General features: G+C 40.3%; 1 protein-coding gene across 1 annotated transcript in view; it reads right to left on the bottom strand.

The window, feature by feature from the left end:
- The window catches only part of SORCS3 (sortilin related VPS10 domain containing receptor 3), a 275,315-nt gene that overhangs the window by 53,063 nt on the left and 201,647 nt on the right, over positions 1–20,605 (bottom strand). The window contains exons 8-13 of the mRNA XM_032191225.1: positions 13,182–13,271; positions 10,104–10,283; positions 8,174–8,320; positions 7,379–7,481; positions 3,414–3,490; positions 3,211–3,302 (exon numbers count right to left, since the gene is read on the bottom strand). Coding sequence (XP_032047116.1) covers positions 3,211–3,302; positions 3,414–3,490; positions 7,379–7,481; positions 8,174–8,320; positions 10,104–10,283; positions 13,182–13,271 — 689 coding nt within the window. The remainder of the gene's footprint in view (positions 1–3,210; positions 3,303–3,413; positions 3,491–7,378; positions 7,482–8,173; positions 8,321–10,103; positions 10,284–13,181; positions 13,272–20,605) is intronic.

Below are 20,605 nucleotides of genomic sequence, written 5' to 3'. Positions count from 1 at the left end.
TGGCTAAGGTTTGCAAGATCCAGCTGCTAGATTTACAGACAGGCACCAATCTTTGCCATCTCCTAGCCCACTAATTCATATTCTTAGTGTATTTTGAAAGATCAAAACCTTAGAAACTATAAACACCAGCAATAAGGACATGGATATACTTGATCCAGCTGTACATCAGACCTCAAGGGATAAAGGGGCATTGCCAAGTCCTGTTTCTGGATCAAAAGAGCACCTGGCATGAAGCAGTGCTCAGAGCATAAGCAACCCTGCTCTGAATGCAAGAAAATTGCTGTTAACACCATAGGATATTTCAAACCACGTGGTTATCAATGCCATATGGCATTAGCTACAATCTTTCCATCCCTGTTAATACTTGTTTGCCATCCATCTCAGCAGCTGCCTGTTTTACAGAGAGGTAGAGGAAGGAGGCCAAACTGAGCCACAGTCAGTGGCTAGTCTGGTGTGCTTTGCCTGTTAGAGTTTTAAAGAAAAACTGTGCACTGGTTAAAATTAAAGCATTTCCCTTCTTTGAGCTAATGAGCATTCACACTGTCCATGACAAGCCAGGGTAATTCAGTGGCTTTGGATCATCTGTCCCTACCTACAACCATCCCTGTCCCCACAAAGGTACCTGGTACCCAGGCCCAGGGCTGCCTTGCTTCCCGGCTGGGGCAGTGGGACAGGCCCCAGCTGTGAGGCCTTGCCCTGTTGTCCCCTTTCTCTTGTCTTCCCAGCCCCAGGGAGCTGCCAGCCCTCATGTCACCCTGACAAACTGCACCCAAGGGTGCAGAGAACAGGCAGAGGAGGGCATGCACACCCAGCTGCCACTGTAGCAGGAAAGACATGTAACCTCTGCAGTCAACCTGAGAGTCAGCATCAAGCTCCCAGGGCTGCTGCCCACCAACAGCTCTAAGTGATAAAGTTTATCTCTGCCCACAGATTTCACACAAGTGCTCACACATAATGTCTGCCCAGAATTTCAGCTCCAAGTTCTACCACTGAAGGAAGAACAAACAGAGAAGCACAAAAGTTTCTTGGCTCTGAAATTATTTAATCCTCTCCCATCAGGGTCATTTAAGAGTTCTCTCTAATTCTGTGAGGTACCTGGGCTGTAAAAGCTGACATAACCCAAAAGGACATTACCAGAGAGACAATCATGGCATAAACTTGGTCTCTAAACAACAGGAAATACTTCTCATTTTAAACTCCACATAAAAGAGAACTTTGACTTATTTTCCAGGTGAGGAAATCTTGGGAGTGTGTGCATGTGTGTGTTCATGCATGTACACATGCACCTGATCAGCTGAATATGCCCAAGGGTGTCCTGTTGGAAACTGAATCCTCCCCACTCCAAGTAGGTAGCATCAGGGACGCAGAGATGACACCTAAGGACTAGCAAGTCAGTGCAATATGTATTACAAACAATGGGTTACAATAACCTGAGCTCTCTAATGGGAAAAGCCAAGGTTTGCATGCACCATTTCCTAAATATCTACCTCTAGTAGTAGTGCCTAGGGAAACCTTCACCCGATTCACAATGCACATCTGCCAGAAAAGGAAACTGACTATGGACCAAAGACAGAAAGCTGAAAGAACAACAGCATACAAAAAGCTTATCTGCCCCAAATCTATTTATTTAAATGTATGTATCTTCCTGTACACCTGTGCATTTGGATGCTGTTCTGCTTGCATGCTTATCTATCTAAACAGCATTTCAATTTCTGGGGAACAGCATGCTTCATTAGGTTAGCTAAAGTTCTCTCAGCTTTTCAATTATCCACCCCTCTTTTCTCCAGGATGAAACTTATTGTACAATGTCTCTGCCTGAGAACTAATAGATATACACGTACCCTTTAATCTATTCCACTCCTGCCCATAAAACAGGTGCCTACTGAGACAATATGAAGCAAATTCCAAAGCCCCTAAGGGTACAATTTTGGAAGAAACCTGTTGGAGCTTATTGATAACAGCTCTAAATCACTCCTCGTTTAATGGAGTAGGTGGGTCGCTCATAGTACTGCACATGCTATTTCATGAGACTTGGTGGAAAGGGAGAATATCTGAAAGAAACCTTTCCAAAGCAGACAAAGGTGAACTGGGTTCTCAGCTCCTACGGAAAGTCAACCTGTGACCAAATCTTTCCTGAAATCTAAGTACATGCACTTGGATATAGCGTATTGTTAGGTCCAAAGAGCCTCCACAAGGAAAGACACAATTAAAACAGTTACACCTGGGTTAAAGAATATAGCCACAAATGGCTAATACTTAACTTACAGCTCTTTCAAAAACTGGCTCACCTTTCACTCTTCCAGAGCTCAACTTGCCACAGTCTGATGCACCTACTGCTAGTGACTCCTACTCTTGGCTAACACACACCTCTCCTGCCTTGGATCATACTTGGCTTGGTTTAAAGATTTGGGCATGGTCCTCTCGGTGTCCTCTTTCCTGTAGGAACTTCAGGTATGTTCATGACTACCAAGTTACCTAGCACAAGCAAATGTTTCTAAGTCATGCAAAAACACACTCTAACTACAGGCAGAAAGATCCTAAGCAGGAAGTAGCTGGAGCATCATTATGGGTCTGCCCTGTTACTACTTTCCTGTATGTCCAAATTACAGGAGGCTGTTGACAAGAGGGCTGCAGCCTAAACTGACCCCTGGCCCTGACTCAGTATGGCTATTCATACAATATGACTGCAGTAAAATCAGTTGTGATAAAACAAACCTGGAATCCTTTAGTAGACAGTAACATTTAGCAACATAACTCCACCATCCTTATCAGCATTTATTGCCCTCTTCTCTCCCTCCATTTATCTGTCTTACCAGATTAATACTACTACAAACAAAAAGCAGAAGCAAGGGACACCTCTTCTCAGAAATACCTGAAGCACAGACTGCTTCTTACTCAGTATATATGTATCTGCTAGCAGAAAGAAACCCCACCTGAAGAATTGTAGTACATTACTAGTGCAAAAAATACTTCATAAATGTAACTATGTATATAAATGTAACTATGCATATAGCCATTGTATTTTTATAACGGTGCAATAATCACTGTGTTAATTACCAGAAACAAAGAAAATGTAAAATGCAGAAAAGAATGATCTCATTTGCTCATCTTGTAGACACTAGAAAATGTTTACCAGGTGACACAAGGTATTAGCACTGCTGTCAGCTTACCCTCTTCAGGAAAGCTTCTCAAAGTAACCAGTTTCCTTACCACAAGTGCCTGATGGGCACTGACGTTTGTTTCAGGGCCACTAATGCCCCTCCCCAGTCCAGAAACCACACATTGTATTCCTCCTCGAAGATCTGCAAGCAAAACAAGCACTGCATGAATGCTCTACTCCACTGGAAAAGGAAGGCTAAGAGAAGGAATAATAGTAAAATGTCGCGTGCTTTCCTGCTCTCTGCAAAACATACCTGTCTCCAGGAATTTCCACCATCAGAAGAGATGAACATGCCAATATCAGTGTAGGAAAGCTCAGAGCCAATATTACCTGCAACAAAAGTAAGGGGCAGAAGTTCTTGTGTGAACACAGAACTTTTTCCAGGAAAACAAAAGTACTTAGTCTGACCAGTGCTTTTTTGCTGTTCTTTATTCTATACTTATCTAAAAACAACACCACAGTTAGGTGTCAAGATTCATTTACAAGAGTTGTGCAAACATGAAACCAGTATCAATTTGAAAGTTGACACTGGTGAGAAACAGAATTACCAGCTTACTTTCCCAACAGACTGCATTGCTCATAATTGCAACCCACTAAAGGCAGGCTTATTCTATACCTACATATTTGAAAAACTGCATAGGAAACCATTTGGAACACACAAATCATCAGAACTGCAGCAGAATAATGGCCACCGTCCCTCGCCACTAGATACTCCATTGTGCACACGTCTTACTCTCAACTTTCAGTCATCATGCTCTGGCTGGCAAGTTGGATCTCTGTGATCTGCCAGTCTTTGTCATGAGTAATTACTTCTGTCTCTACTTGTCATGTAAAGGAGAATATCCAAAGGCAAGTTACTTGCACAACCCAGTTTAAAGGTGAAACCCAGGCACCAGTGAAGCTCATGATTAGACTAGAAAGCCTATTTGAGATTCTGTCAAAATGCTCAAAAACTTTGCAGATCTCAGAACCTGCAGTCTAACAAGCAAAACTTCTTCCTGAGTCTACTAATGTTTTGGAATTAACAAGGACTGTGATGTAATGAAATATTAGCTCCCTTTAAAGGAATCTTGTTTGTTTAGATCTGAAACTCATCTGGGAACAGAAGCAGTGCAGACAATTAAGCTGGGTCGAATGACTTAGCAGAGAGGTAGAGACCATATTGAGCATAATTCGAGACAATATTGATTATTCTCATTGACCTAACAAATTGTGAGCCTCAACTTATAGCCCTTTTGAATGAACTACTCTGCCTTCACCATGTGTTAGAAAATGGATACGCCACACATCAAAGCAGTGCAAAGTTCATACATCAAGTTGAACTCTATATACAAACAGCACAGCAGAACACCATTTGGAGACACCACCTCAGAGCTTGAAACAGCTTGCAAAGGTCCTTCATCTGAGACAGCAGACAGAGCAGTGATACATCTTAATCATGTAATCATGAGTTTGTACTAAATCCCCAGCTCTCTAGAACCATTCTGAGCATACAGCAATAGTATCAAGAGTGACCTCCTATACCTGAAAAATTTGCAAATGTTTTGAGCAGACCTTGTTAGCTTACTCCCCATGTAACCCTGAGGTCAGCATCTTGCTTCTGTTTCCAAAGCTAAAATGCCTACAAGCACCAGGTTCACTGAACAGTATAGGTCTGTCCTAAGCTAATTAACTCTGACTTCCCTGCTTCCCAAAGCACCCAATGGCTTAGGGAAAAGCTACCTGTTATTCCTGCTGGTCTGTCAACAATACCTTCAATCAGTGCTAGGTGGGATTCTGGTGGTATGAAAGCCTGTCCCATAAGAAGCAGGCAGAGGTAGCACTGACATACTCCATCATAAGATCTCCAAGTGATAATGACCCACAACCACTATATTGCTGCTAAGCCTGTGATTCCTTTATTCCAAGTCCATTTTTTACACAGTGAGCCACTTTTACACCTTCTGAGTAAGATTATTTTTAAAAAGGGTGTAATTTCCATGGAAGGAGGGAGAACTAATATTTTTTCTTCAAAAAAAAATCAAAGGGAAAGGTGACACTCTTACACATCTGTAGCATCAACAAGAGCATAATAAAAACACCCCAATGAAAATGTTAATTGAATTTCTGACATTTAATGCTGGAAAATGAGAAATTAAAACCCAGATGGAAGTTGACACACTCCTGTCAGCATTATGGAATAGAACTAGGCACATTGTTGTGACAACTCTTTTTCCAAAAATAAAACATCTGGCTCAGGGATGCACGACGGCTCAATAAAGACTTCTCCATCAGTGTTCAGGATATAGAAACACCACATTGTCCACCTAGCTAATCTTCCTTCCCTCACACCAGCAAGAATAACAAAACTGTTTTAGAGGAAGGTACGAGGAAATCCCGCCTGTTTTTCTGTGTAAAGCTGTTCCATGATTTTCTTCATTCTTTCCACCTAAGATTCATTCAGCTATAAGGATTCAAACCAACACCAAATATACTAACTCCCAAGCAAGTGAAGAGGATTTTGATATTAAAATATAATTCTTCCATTAGCAAGAATCTAACCTCTGCCCTCCTATTAAGTCTGAGCTTCACTTCGTTGCTAGAAATGCACCACTGTAAATCAAAGAGCAAGATTGCTTAGCAGAGGTTCTGAGTAGCCCATGCCTGTGAGAATAAGTTGTAATGCTTACCCTGGAACACATTTGCCAACATGGTGAGACACTCCTGTTGTTGTGAAACTGGTTAGTGGAAACAGATGTGTATATTCCCAACAGGTTAAGCTTTTTATTGTACAAAACAATAAGGCAGAAATTATATTCTGCCTCTTAAAGGTTAATTGTTAGACTGGGAAAGCATTCATCCCATGCACTGGCAGCTTGAAAAGAACCTCATTTACTAACAATTTAGATCAATGCCTAGAATCTCACTGTCCTGCTGCCTCTGCTTCCTAAAAGGTTAAAGAAAAAAGTCTCTGAAATCACAGCATCATGGCTAGGGCTTGCTCCTACACATCCGTCTAGCAAGTGTGACCTGCCAGGAGTGATGACTCCACTCGGCTAAGCATAAGAAGATCTGGAGGTTTAAACCAAATTATCTCGCCCTGTTTGGCCTGGATCAGTGAACTGGAAATCACACAGTGTTTCCCTTGTTGAGCTATAAATGTCATGAAGGGAACCTGTGTTTCAGGTTCTGCCTTAGTCAGGCAGACACATGGAAGTACAGAAGAACATGAGAATGGAAATGGCTGGGAGAAATGGTGCAAATTTATAAAGGCAGTGCGCTAACATGACACAATTGCAAGGCACTTGAATTAAAGAATTAAGAACTAAACTGCCAAAGAGAACTAGAGTTAAAATGAGCCTTGGAAAGAATGGTTAAGCTACTTAAATGTATTTGAACGTATGTAGGAGCCTCTCTGTGAAAAGGCATCCTCTGCTTCAGAGATCAGCTTTCAATAGCACCGGCCATTCAGAAAGCACTTTGTTGTCCCAGCAGCTCCCACAGAGCTGTGGGAGCTCAGACTACGGGTGGTAGCTCTATCCATCCTGATTAGGTTGCATGCTGTGTGCAGGCAATGGAGGACAAAAGCATCTGTGACGGTTGTCAAATTAATTACAGTGGGTCATCCACTGCCACCGTGCCAGTATTGTAGCAGCTTGTCATGAAAATATTGCAACCTGCCAAAACACCTTTTTGCAGAATGTCCCACAGCACTGATGACCCATGCAGTCATGATGAAGTGCTGCCAGTCTTGGAGCAACAGTGTAGAAAGCAGGTACCATGCACAAGATAGGCATTCATGAAGTCCAGGCTTCACCCAACAGGCTTGTTAAAACTCTGTTGCTCAAAAGGTGGAACATACCAATACTGCCAGGGAGCATAGCCATGAATACAGGCTTATTCTCATTCATGATAACTCCAGAAAATTTGTAGACCTGTATCAGTGGTTGCAATGACGTCAAGAGAGAGAAGTTAATAATGCCTGTTGGTAATTATCCCATGCACATTTGGGCTCAGACCTGCAGATTGGTTATTGCATAGCAACAAATACCTGGCAGACATTATGCTTTTTGAACAGACCACATGCCTTCTCCCAGTCCATAGCACATGACAGTTAATTAGCTTAGCACTTGGTGAAACAGAGCTGAAGAAGACTTTTACACTAACAGAAAACACCTCACACACACTCAGGCTACAGGTGAAGTACGGGTGAGTGCTGAGAAGCACTTAGGTTCTTACCTGTTGCCACCAGCAGCCCAGGGGCTGTCTCCTTGCTAGAAATGCTTCCTGAAGTATATGGATTCTCTGAGAGTTGCAGGTGTAAGTGCAATGAGCAAAAAGGCTGTTGACAGGAAACAAATAAAAGGCAGAAGTTTCAATTCACAGTAAGTCAAGTAACAGAGGAGCCCTTGGTGATTGCAGACAGATGCTCTGATCCTTCTGAAAACCGACCCCTCTCCTTTTAACACTGTTGCAAATAGAACCATATATTCAGTTTCTGAATAAGCAATATAAAAATAGCTGAGAGCAGGAGAAACAGAAATGCTGCATTACAAGAGATCATATCTGCATTTGTTTTTACCAACAATATGATCTAGAGCACTTCCCCTTAGTAACTTTCGTATTCTGATGTAAGTTCAATAAAAAAGGTCAAGCAAGATGGTAAGAATTTTCTTTTTGCATAGCTTCGTAGATTTTAAAGGAAATCTACTCAACTTGCTTAACACCTAGCAAGTCAGGAGAAAAAATCAGGGAAAAAGTAACCAGTAAAAGTTCGGGGGAACACCGCTCCTTTGAAACACAGGGGCTACAGACTACTGTAAAATGCCTGTTCACTGAATGTTGTTGAATTATGTTGCAAGCCAAACCTAACGTTCTCATCCATAAACTGTGCCCCATTTTGAAGCACCTGATTTTGCAAATCTCTGGCAAGAATCCTTCCTACCCACCCTTATGTGAAGTTCTGTCAACCTGGAGAGTAATGTAAGAGACACTAAAGGAGTTGATTGTGCTTTAGAAAGGTCTGCCACTCACCAGCTGGCAAACTACAGGATCCCCTCTTAGATTGGTGGCCGGTGCTTGCAGCAAACGCCAGTCTCTGCCCTTGTTGTAGGTAATGAAAGTCTTGATTTGGTCATCTATCTTTTTGTTAGCCAGGAATATGCCTTTGATCCCTGCTACCTAGGAAAAATGGAGAGAGATGAAAAAAAATACATCGGAAAAACAAGCCAAAGGAAAGGCCCATCTGAGCACTCTCAGCAGTGGAAGCTCTCAGCAAAAGCAACAGTCATCTCAGTCCAGCCTTAGAAGACTGTGAATGGCATTATAAATACACCTACAATGCCTTGTGCAGTCCCTGTCTCTAGAAGGGAAAGATAAGGATGTTCACAGAGCAAATCCCTAGCAAACAGCCCAATTCTAGGTTTTCCTGAGTGGTTGCAGACAGGCCCATCATGGCGTTGCAGGGACAGCATGCACATTTAGCTTTATGAGCCCAGGGATGTGGTCTGCCCCACTCCCTTCCCAGATTTCTGTAACACAGGAAACAGCAGGTTACACCAGAAGCAGCATGGAATCTTTTTGTTTTGGTCTTTTTCTTCTTTTACGCAAAATATAGAAATCCTGAATACGCTGAAACATCGATGTTTTGCAAACTTGATTTCTTCACGCTCCTCATTTCCCAAATTCTGTCAAAATCAACCCAGTTGTTCCAAATGTTTTGATTTTTGTCAGCAGAACCAATTCCAACAGAATATGGTCCTGCCAAAATGTCCCCAGGCAGATTTCATGTTTAATCTGGTCTCTGTTGCACAGCTGTCAAAGTGAGACAGGAGGAAGGAACTTGTGGCAGATCTGGAACTTCCAGGCAACAGCCAGGATGAAAATCCTTCTGGTTCTAAAGTTCCCTGAGTGACGCTACCCTTTGAATGATCCCATGAAAATCTCTATTGGCATTTAACAGCAAAGGTTGATACACAGCTGCAGAGCACAGACTTTGCCCAGAAATTGGAAATAAAGCATGTTTACTTCAGCTGGTTCATCACAATACAGATTTAATTATTTTTTTCAGAGGCAGGTAAATATATTTAAGGAGATGGAAGTAAAATGTAAAGCGTGTTCTTCATATTGATCCATGTGTTATTTGTGAGTTTTCTCTTACTGCCTTAAACCACCTGGATTTTTATAAACAAACTGATGATGTTGTTAAATTGTCATTATTCAGGCTGAAATAAATGTATAATTCTGACTTTTATATGAAACTGGAAACATATTTCTTTGTGTTATAGTAAAACTTCCCCATGTCAGTCTGCAGCCACTACTATTAGTATTATCAAGTACGTAATATTTCTGTTTCTTCCTGGCAAAGTGCTGAGCCCTGAGCCTCAGCACTTTGCCTTCCAGGCAACAAGATATCAACCCACCAAAGCCAGAATGCTTTGAAGAAACCAGGAACTGGAACAACTACTACTGTTCTTGGTCAAGGCTGAAAAGGCTAGCAGCAGAAGAAGAACAGAAGATGACAAAGGGTAGAAGTTTTCCATTTGCTATATCTGGGCAAATGACACCTATGAATTTTTGCTTACAATTTATGAACTGTTCAATGCTTACAAAGGTAGAATTCATATTCCCTGTCTATGAGTAGGTATCTCTAGATGTCCAAGAGGAAACCCCCTATTTCTAGACCTTCTTTACACATCTACATTAGAACGAGAGAGATAACTGTTTTCCCTTTTGGAAATGTCACATAGCATAACTAGTCATTGACTTGAAAACAACCAGATATCACACCAGTAGCAGAATGCTCTACATCTATCCCCACATGAGTCTGCTTAGCATCAAATCCAGTAAATGCCTCTCGGCCAATCCCAAAACAAATGGAGATCTTGCAGTCCAGGTAAGAGATTTACACTTGCCTGAACTAGCAAGCGATGGCTGTTCTTGTAGGGTGACCTTTACTACATACCTCATAAAGGTCTATGATGATATTCCCTTCCAGTCCTCTACTGCTTTTCACATTTTCCAAGGCCAGGGTGAAGTAAACCCCTCGGGTGTCTGAGATATACAGGTTGTATGTGTCGTTTTGGTTCCACTCTTGAACAGCTGCAAACACCTGATTCTCAACTGTGCTGATAATATGCATGTCCTGTTAAAAGAAGACAAAAGGCCTATTACTAGCATCTCTATATTTCTTTGCCCTTTGGGACATGTAGTAATTACCATGACTTATGAAAGAATGGAGATGGAGCATGAATTATAGGTATGTTAAACAATTTTCTGTTAGAGCGAGCCAATAAATTACCACCATTGTGACTTTTCTGCATTTCTATCTTTTAATGACCACCAGCTGGGCAAAGCATTTTTGCCTTCTTCATTTTTGGTAGCTTCAAGGAATTTCATCCAGCTTCATTTTTTATTTATAAATTTGAAAGCGAGTTTTATCACTCATGGAAGATTCACAGCCTTGAAGCCTGGAGTCTTCTCATAGTCACTAGCTCTGGTGTAGCACCAGGCTAAACGAGAGACAATTTCCATTCACATGCTGAACTAAGAGGCTGTGCTTCCGACAGGTAAATGACCCGTTTCAAGAAACAAGAAGTGAGTTCACGTATTTTTAAAGCTGAGGCATAAAGAATAGTTTGAGCTAATGCTGGTAGTGATTTTTAATAAGGCACTTTTCTATTAATAGTTTGTTCAATACAGGCTATCAAATAATCCACCCACCAACCTTTGCCGGAATCCTGTTGGTGACAAAGACATGAAGGTTGAGCAAGGGTTTTTTTCCATTTAATTTTAATATCAAAGAGATTTGACAGTGCATTTCCTCAGTATTTGCTTAAAGGAGGTTCATGACCTGGAAATGATTTCTAGGGTAGTGATGTGTATTGAAGCACTTCATCCTTGCCACCCTTGTTGAACAAACTTTGGATCAACTATAAGCAAAAGCACTGCAATTATGTCGGTCTTTATTTATCTCTTTTTACCCATTCAAAGTTTCCCCAAGATGCCAAGGAGCCTTCACTGATTTCTTGCACTATTTCTGCATCAAGAAACCTTACTTCTGGAAGTCTCCCAAAGGACAGAGAGACTCATTTGGGGTAAGAGTGTCTGGGAGAAAATCAGCTTAACATTCCTATCCTGCCTAGGAGGTAACCTACATGTAACTTTCCGTGTGAGTTATCTAGACAGAAAATAGGGGTAGAGTAGATAGGAGACTTAACATAGCCTATCAGTATGGAATGTGGAGTAAAAATGTTTGAGAGCCTATTTTTTTTTCCCCACTAAGTGCAGCCTGTGGGAGATTTGCCATTTCCATCAATGAAAGGAGACTAAACCGGAATGTTTGGTTCCTGCCCAACAGCTCTAATTCTTTGAAGATTAAGCACATACCCAACCTAGTCCAGCAGTGTGACAATAAAGCAAATCACCCAATGACTTCAATCTGTTTTAACCAGTTGCAGTGAAAATATTGCATTACTCTACTGCCAGCCTCACATATGTACAACCCCCGCAGAATTCATTAATGTACAGCTGACAGGATAGTTATTACTGTACAGCAAAAATGTTCTGTTAACTAAGGACAACATAAACAAGCCTTTATATGTCTAAAAGACTTTGCCAAGAAACTTTAAAGCAAAGTAGGTTTTTGTTTGTTTGTTTTTATGACAAAAGCAATCCTGATTTTATACTATGCACAAGTTCCAAACCAGGGCCACTAACAAAACATAGCAAGCCAGCAACCTACAACATCATCAGTCACTCAAGGAGGACAATCACAGGGCACCCATTCTCTCTATCCACTTGTCTCTATCATTTGAATGATGAGCAGCTTTCAGTGCTTCAGAAGGTGGGGGCATAAGTACTGCTTTTTTCCTGAAAAATGACAGCAGTGTTTCTCAAAAGACTGTGCACTGACATTGTGAATCCCACACCACAGAAGGACAACAAACAAAACCAAAACTGTATCTGTGCTACTCAAGTGTCAATGCACTGTGAACTGTCATCAACCCAAATATGAAGAAGCTGATGTGCAACGCCAGGAATTCAAGACAGATTTCTCACAACTATTTAAAGTTTGCAGCTACAACTTAAGGCAAGCATCCCATATCTGCTAGACTGTAGATACGCCACAGGCAATCAGAAAGCTATATGCAGCCAACCATGCAAATCTGCCCAACAATTTTACAATTATCCCACAAAAATTCTCACTTGTGGAAAGAAGTAAAGGGGAAGGCCATTACTGCTGATTATCAGTCCCATACAACAGCAGCCTCAGTATCCATTCTGTGGCTACAAAGAGCAGGAGCAGTCTGAGTTGCTCATCAGGCTACCCAGAAACCTGTATCCAGCCAAGGCACTGTAAAGGTTGGTCCCTTCTGCTCTGTACAATCCTAAACAATGACTGCACTAGGGAATTTTAGTCTAATACTTAAGCAGCATCATGCAGTGGTTCTGTTTGTCCAAAGCATCACCAAGGTACGACTTCTAGGGAGCCATCTCCATCTCCATGACTTGTTGAAAATATCCAGCCATAAGATGGGGACAGTGGAGCTGACATATCCTATGCTTCTCTCACTGTATGGAGACTGCAGGAGCGCTCAACATTGTAAGCATTCTCCAGAACCTCTGCTGTCATGGCAAGGCTTATCAGAGAAATCTTCATTAGAGAACAGAACAAGACTGGGCAAAGGTTTTACACACCAGATCCGTCAAGGACGTGAGGAACAATCTGCAGCCAGTAACACAGGCTCAGGCAAGGATCTCAGTGAAGTAGCATTTTTATTTGGTTGGTTCTATGTTTTCTGAGGTACTTGTTCATTCCCATTTGCTCTTTACCGAGGAAAAAGGAGCCTGGTCTTTCTAAAATGCTCACTGATCAAAAGCAGTGAGAGATACAGATCCCAACCTCATCTTTAAGAAAGATCATTCAGGTAGCACAACAAATGTAGCTCCCCACAGAGGAACTCCACTGAGGTGCTTTACCACTGGGCAGGCTGTATTATTCAAGATACTATATATCGGTGTTCATAAATGGTGCACTCACCTTAGGAAGAGAGTATTTGGGCAATTTAATCTGCGCAAAAGGCTCCCGTCTGTATGACACATAGTAATTTGCTCTTCCACCAGTTGTCACCTGTGGAAATATCAAAGAAAGTGAGTGATGGCCCTTTTGAGACATCCTATGCTGACATTTTTAAGAGGGTTTGATAACTTTTTTTTTCCAGATATCTTTTCTGTGACCTGCACAGCTGTCCCTGAAAGCCTCTGTGTAACTCCATCAAAGAAATCCCAGACTTGGGAGGGCTGGAGCATTATTTACTTAAGCTGTGCTATTGTACTCTCCACTCTGTCTCTTATGCTTCAATTCCAGCATGATTTTAACATTAGGTATCTCATAAAAAAGGAAGAAGTGAGTACAAAGTGGAATAAAGAAGAAGATCTGGTTTTCACCACACCATTCCAACACCACTACCTTGGACAAGTAATTTAAAGTCTCTGTGCTTCCATTTCTCTTCCATAAGAAGGAGATAACCTCTTTTCTCTGCTGCTTCACAGCTTTGCTTGTTTACACCTCAGATCCACAATTGTCTGCCAACAACCTTTTGCAGTGACTAACATGAGAGGAGCACACTAGCATTATTTAATGCAAACAGTAAATACAATGAGCTCTCTCTTGGAAAGCTGGAGCTAAGCTCTTAGGTGCTCTTTGTCACTATTAAGCTAGTTTCCTTGAAATCATACCATCTCTGAATGAGGGTGTGGGGATAACTGCTACACATCCAAATCTGTGCTTTTATGGAGTGAATGAGCTGTAAAGACTGCATATAAATGCCACACATCGATTAGATCTACACCTGATAATTTGCAGTATATGGGATTTCGAACCTGTCACTAGTCTTAGTCTTGCTGTGGGTGTTCTTTCTGGCACCATTTCAGGCCTAGCTACAATGAGGCTTACAAAGTTGAATTTCCTATATTCTGCTGTTTTGGCAAGCTTGCAGGTTTGGAGATAGAACAATACATACAGCACTTCTCTATTATATGGATTTGTTGGCTTAAGTTTCCAGTAAAGCTAACAGAAAGGTCCTAGATTCTCTCCTAGATATACTCCCTTTTATCTGACAGCGATATTTCAGAACAAGCTTACAAGTAATATTGCTATAACATCAATTATATTCTCAGTAATGGTATCACCTCTAGATGGTAGTATTCTTCCCTAGAGAAGCTGTCATTTGAAGGACATGACATTAGCGGTCATGAAATTTGATATCTAATCAACTCAAGATAAGGCTTTTCTATTGACAGTTTGAAGAACTGGAAAGAAAGGAAAGGTTAGAAATAGAACAGGCTTCTACACTAAGACTTTTCTTTCTGCTTATTTGACATTTTTACTTGTAATGATATTGCAGTAGTATTTAGTACTCACTAAATAAAATAAATAAAAAACAACCATTATGGCATACACCACATAAGAAGGCAGAAAGCCAGCCCAAACCACAGTGAGCTGAAACTGTACAGACAACGTATAGCTAAAGTTGGAAACAGACACAAAAACCAAGAGCAATTTGCTTACAGTCTCAAAACAAGCCAGTGGCAGAGACAGAGAAAAAAGACTCACTTGACTCACTCAAGGCAAGGCTCACTGTGTACTGGCCCAGTAGCATTTCTGGGCCCTGCTCTTCAGGTGCAAGGATGGTGAAAGGGCTGTCAGTGTTATTCCAGAAGGATATCTTTCCCATCTAATACTACCACTACCAAAATCAAGTTTTTGACAGTAGAGAACAGACTATGCAGTTGATACACCATCAGACCAACTCAAAAACAAAAAATCATTTTTTCAGTAATTGTATTGATCAATTGTAAAAACAATGCCCAAAGTATCCCTCACTTCTAGGTCATGCTATGTGAACAACGCAGGGAATATTTAAATATTCCTTATTCTCTTGGTGGTATTTCTGACCTCCATTGGAAGAGCCAATTTCTCAATTGGTGTAACGCTGCCTCATACACTCATTTTACACCATTCATGATTTCAACGTCAGCTCATTATTTGTAGCAGAGTACAGATTTAATTACTGTGTCCGGTGACTACTTGGCTAGGTCCCTTGGCACCTCTTCTGATGGACTGAGACATGGGCATTTACTTTTCTTTAAAATAATAAGAAAATTTACATACTTCATAGGGATGCTGTGATGATTAATTAACATAGGAAATAGTCCACAATCTTCAAGCTACTCATATGAAAATATGGCAGAAGGAATATCAACAGGTGACCAATTCCCCCCATGCCAAGTTCTATTCTAAGTCTGTCACACACAAAAGATTTTACATAGCTAAAAAAATTATGCCACTGCAAAACTTAACTGTTTTTTTCTTCTTATTATGACAGAAAGGTGAAATTATAACATGATTCAAGTTCACTGTGCATTAGATGAATTCCCTTTCAGTCCTCTACCTGGCACTAGATCACCTTGACAAAGTTTTAGAAGCAAAAGTCTTTGTGTCCTGTGGTCTTTCTGAGCCAGTTTGAAGCCACCCACAAATTCTGTTGGCAAGAGTTGTGTGAAGCTTATCTCAGCCAGGACCTCATCTTGCATGATTTACACATCCGTGGTTATAACTGTTCTAAAAATAATGATCAAGCCTTCTATAAAGTTTTGGCGAGCACTGTGGTACAGAATGAATTTTGGAAGGCCCAACTTAATTTATTTTGATGAACTTTTCTTTTTCCTATGAGCAAACTCTCCAACATTGTAAATCCCAGAGATTATGATACTGTTTTCCCTGCTAATGCCTCCTTTTAGTTCACATTTGATGACTGTCACCCAATTATTTGCTGTGAGCTCATCTGTCATGTTCAGTACAGAATTAGCTGGGTTTGTCTTTTTTCCTCCTCCTTTACTAATGACTGGCTTGTTAATCTGTTTTTCTGGATTTCTATTTTATGTGTTTAACTGGGCTTCTGGCCCATGGAAATGATTCATTTGGACGAATGTGTTTGCCATTAAACACATTTGTCTTTCCTAACCTATGTTTTCTTCCTTCCTCCACTCATGATCCACTACTCTTCTTTAATACTTGCATTATTATTATTTTTTTTAACAAGATGAAAATCTGGTCTCACATCAATCAACACGTAAAGAAATATGAGAAGTTTCCCTTTAAAAGCCCTGAGAGTTTCAATATGCTAGTTCATCACCCATGCTGACCTACAAAAGGACAGATTACATCAAACATGGAAGACAACAGAAGTATTTTCATAAGGCTGTGGAAATTGTAAAGAATATATCACAGAATCCATTCATCTCCATAATTTCTGAGACATGCCTAGAAACACATGATTCTTTATGAGCAGGTTTGGGTTTTGTTTAACCAGAAAAAAAATAAAATTAAAAAAAAATCTATCATCCAAATGAGATCAAAAGGCAAGCAGGAGGAGTTATAAGGAGTTATGATGTCCCAGAACGTAAAGACACCCATAATGATGGCAGACACTGCAGATCACAGTGTATCAGGCTTCAATCTCATCTTCCTGGCTAACTGATGCTGACATCCATAATTCCTGATGTAAATCGTGTATTGCTGTAACCAACACAGAACTACTAAATCTCCAAAATGACTCTGGGCTAAGCAAGACTTCAGCTGCCTCCTGCTGCTCAAAGACCCCACAGAAAGGCTAAAGGTACTCGTGCTGATGCAGCCTCTCATCAGCATTGGTGGAAACACAACGACAGCGTGCAGCTAGCACGTGATTTCTAAGCTAATGGCTGAAAGAGAACAGAGGACTTTCCTACATTGATTCTCAGCCTGGGTGGTTTACAAGGATAACAACCACTTGCCTTGCACAGTTACTGGAACAGGACATCTACTTTTCGCATTGTTGATAACGTTCAAAGGAAAAGAGAATTGGTAATAGCACAGCTCAACCCACAATCATTAGACATGTTTAGACTTTGTAATTCCTGTAATTTACCTCCCACTTCAAGCATTGTAAATGGCAACTCAGTCAGTTTACAGAACCAAATTTAAAATTTCCTTATTGACAGTATGTCTTTGGATGTTATTTCCAATAAACTCCCTACTTTTTGAAGAGATAGGCTTCCTTTGCTTGTCAAGTTCCCTCCTTCCCAGTAACATGAAATGAGTTGGTAGGAGTGAAAACTTGAGAAACACTACATCAGCAATGTAATGACACCCTTGATTTGTGTTTTACACCTCCACAGAGTGCCATGGCATCCTTCCTCACTGTTTTAACCTTAGTTACCCTTTCTCCTTCTTGAGGGCATAGCATCCCCTAAATTGATTTGTGGATTTAAGCATGGAACAATTATGACATTAGGCAGACAAGCTTGCTCCTTAGTAAGTGAATTTGCTGTTTTTCAGAGCCAGCTGCTGTCTGAGCCTTGTACAAGTTTTGCCAGCACGAGGAGTGAAAAGTCATGTCTCCTCTCCCAAGCTTAAGCCTGTTAGTCACAAGAGATTCAGGAGATACAGTGAGCTGGTCAGAGGAAGAATCCACGTGCATTAGCCTAATGTAATGTTCTTCTTTCTTGATTTCTCAGCATGGCCAGGACAATCACCTTTCAGATATTTCCGTGTACTGAGGTTCTCCAACGCCCTAACATAAACCACACCATCTAGGCTGAATTATCTCCCTGTGGCTTTTGTTAAAGTCACCCCTTTTGCACATTTATTAAGGCAATACACAATGACAATGACCTGAACATGAGGAGATAGGACTCTATGCTGCAGAGACATGCATTAGTGCTTCCATGGGCTAAGCACCCTCAAGCTGCCTGCTAAATTCAGTAGGCTTTGAAAGCATGCCACATTTTAGAGTGTCAGACCCATCAGTGAAAATTTGCTAAGACAAAGCTGCATTTATTTTACTGTCCCTGTTCACTTCCATCAGAGCTATGATGGCAAAGCAATAGGATGGAGTAATCTTGAGAGAAAATACTAGATTTGTTTTAAAAGCATCTCCTGCAGAAAATGTGCACAGTTACTCCAAAATATAAGCCATGTTAGAGCTGCAAATGCACACTACCCACACAGAAACCAACTTAAGAGAGGTGGATAATTATACACATTAAATCTCATGAGGGATTTCAGAGGAAACATATGAGTCTGCCAAAGTAATCCTTTACATCTCCAGCTGCAGACACTGTTGATAAATCATACAAGATGTGGCAAGGGGAGAAAATGATAAAATAATAATAATAATAATAATAATAATAATAATAATAATAATAATAATAATAATAATAATAATAATAATAATAATAATAATGTACAGCACAAAAAGCCCCAGAAACAAGATAAATGCAAATAAATAAATAAAAGAAAAATGATAATCAATTTTTATCAACAGATGTTTAGCTTCATGTTCCTACTCTGATAACATTTGGCACAGCAAAGATGAAATACTGCTAGAAATGGACAAAAAACACCCAGCAGTGAATAGGAAAGTAGCCAACTACTTACTGCCTGTCTTGCTTTAAGAAGACTTTTAACTAGCACCTGGGTTGCATTTTCTTTCATCTGTATGGATTAATTTCCCCCTCTGGAGAGCTGTCCAGCATTCTGAACAGGGGCAAGAGCCATTTTAAATAGGGGCAAGAGAAGATCAGCTGTAGCAGGCATTATTCACCAGTAAAACAGGTGTAATCTTGTTCATCATTTAAACGTCTTCATCCTATTAGTTTCATAATAAGCTTTTAATGATTTCTTCAATAAAAGACTCAAAGACCAAACCCTACAAGTTGGAGAGTGCTCCATTGTCCCGCCAAGCCGTTCTCTCTACCATCGATTGCAAAGATAAAAATCAATTGGAGCTAAGCAGGGTGAAGTTAAAAATAAATTGCACAGATTGATTTCTGTTAAGACCTTTGGCTCCTAGTTAAAAAATGGAGGAAAGAAATATATATTTGAACATAGTGTATTTAGCTTCTACAGAAATCACGAGAAGGCTCTAGACCGGGAAATCAAAGTTTAATTTCTTCCCTATCTCATTTCACTGGGAGGTTTCACATTAAAATAAATAAATAAATAAATTGCATTTCTTTATTCTTGGGGAAGTTTTCTACTTAAGTTATTAAACTGACAGCTTCAGAGCTGAAGTTCAGTATCCATACAAACTGGTATAACCTCAACTGTGGTTTCTGGTTGATGTCTACTCACCTGACAGCTGTATTTGATTCAGCAAAGCACACTTATTTAGCACAGCCTTAAATACTTGATAAACTTGAAATACACACTCATGTCCTACTAAACCTTGGCACTTCTAAGTTTGACTAAATAACCACACTTAAAAGCAATAATATAGTAATAAACTATTTCTCTGAGCTAAGCTTAAACATAGATATATATAGCTTATAGATTAATTAGGAACTTCTTTTTCTCCATAAACCTTCAAAGAGAAATGAAATGTGCTCCCACCCAAGTTCTAAAGCTATAAATAATGAATATTTTTCTTTTTTTTTCTGGAGCCTGAAAAAAAATACATTCTCATAAAGATATCAACTTCAATACAAATAGAATTTGATTCAGATTTAAAAATAAAAATAAAAATAAAAATAAAAATAAAAATAAAAATAAAAATAAAAATAAAAATAAAAATAAGAAGAAGCATTTTTTACAAAAGCCATTTTTCATCATATCACTTCAACTAAGATTTTTGGACACACATTGATGAGACTCCAAGCATACAGAAAAGGTAATATTATTGATAGGTGCCCTAAGAAGCTATCAGTAATTATGGGCAAATGCTGATATCAGTGTGTTTAAGGGGAATTTCTGAAGCAAAAGACTGAATTGATTCAACAGCTTTTGGCAGAAGTATTTGGTCCCATGAGCCACAGGAATTGTTTAGATGTATATTGTGAGAGTTACATTTAGCTGCTCTATACAAGAACATCTAGGAAAATTCTGGATTTGCTTGTTCTCGCTCATCCTAGCGAGCAGGCTAAAATACTGCCCTGCCGTACACTTCTCTGAAGTGAGCAAAACTCTAAGTGTAAAATTACTTCAGATGATGAAGAGCATTTTGACAAACTTTTCCCTTTCCACATGGAATTCCTGCTGTCTAGAATAACTGCAGCTGCTCCCACGCTGCTGGATGTGCAAGCTGTGAGTGATCACCATCCTCTGCTTCTTAGCATCCACACTGCCAATCCCATCTCATTCAGGAGGACTATTAACAACAGCCAAGACCCTCTCTTCCCTGCTCACCTCACACTTCTGCCTTCATTAGGTCATCCTCAGAGGAAAGGCAACCACCAGAGCAGCTTAGCTTTTTGAGAATGGGACCTTCACATATCCCGTGACAACCTACACTGGAGGAATCAGGAGGCAAGAGAGAGCAGTGCAGCTCCTGGGGTTCCCAGGATGCTGAGCTACAAATGAAATGACATAGAAAGCTGCCAAGAAATCTTCCCAACAGGGGAAATAGCAGAAGGAGCCAGGGA

Source organism: Aythya fuligula, chromosome 7, assembly GCF_009819795.1.
Source record: "Aythya fuligula isolate bAytFul2 chromosome 7, bAytFul2.pri, whole genome shotgun sequence".
Taxonomy (NCBI): Eukaryota; Metazoa; Chordata; class Aves; order Anseriformes; family Anatidae; genus Aythya; species Aythya fuligula.
The sequence above is the reverse complement of the archived record's forward strand: the minus strand, read 5'-3'. Positions and strand labels throughout refer to the sequence as shown.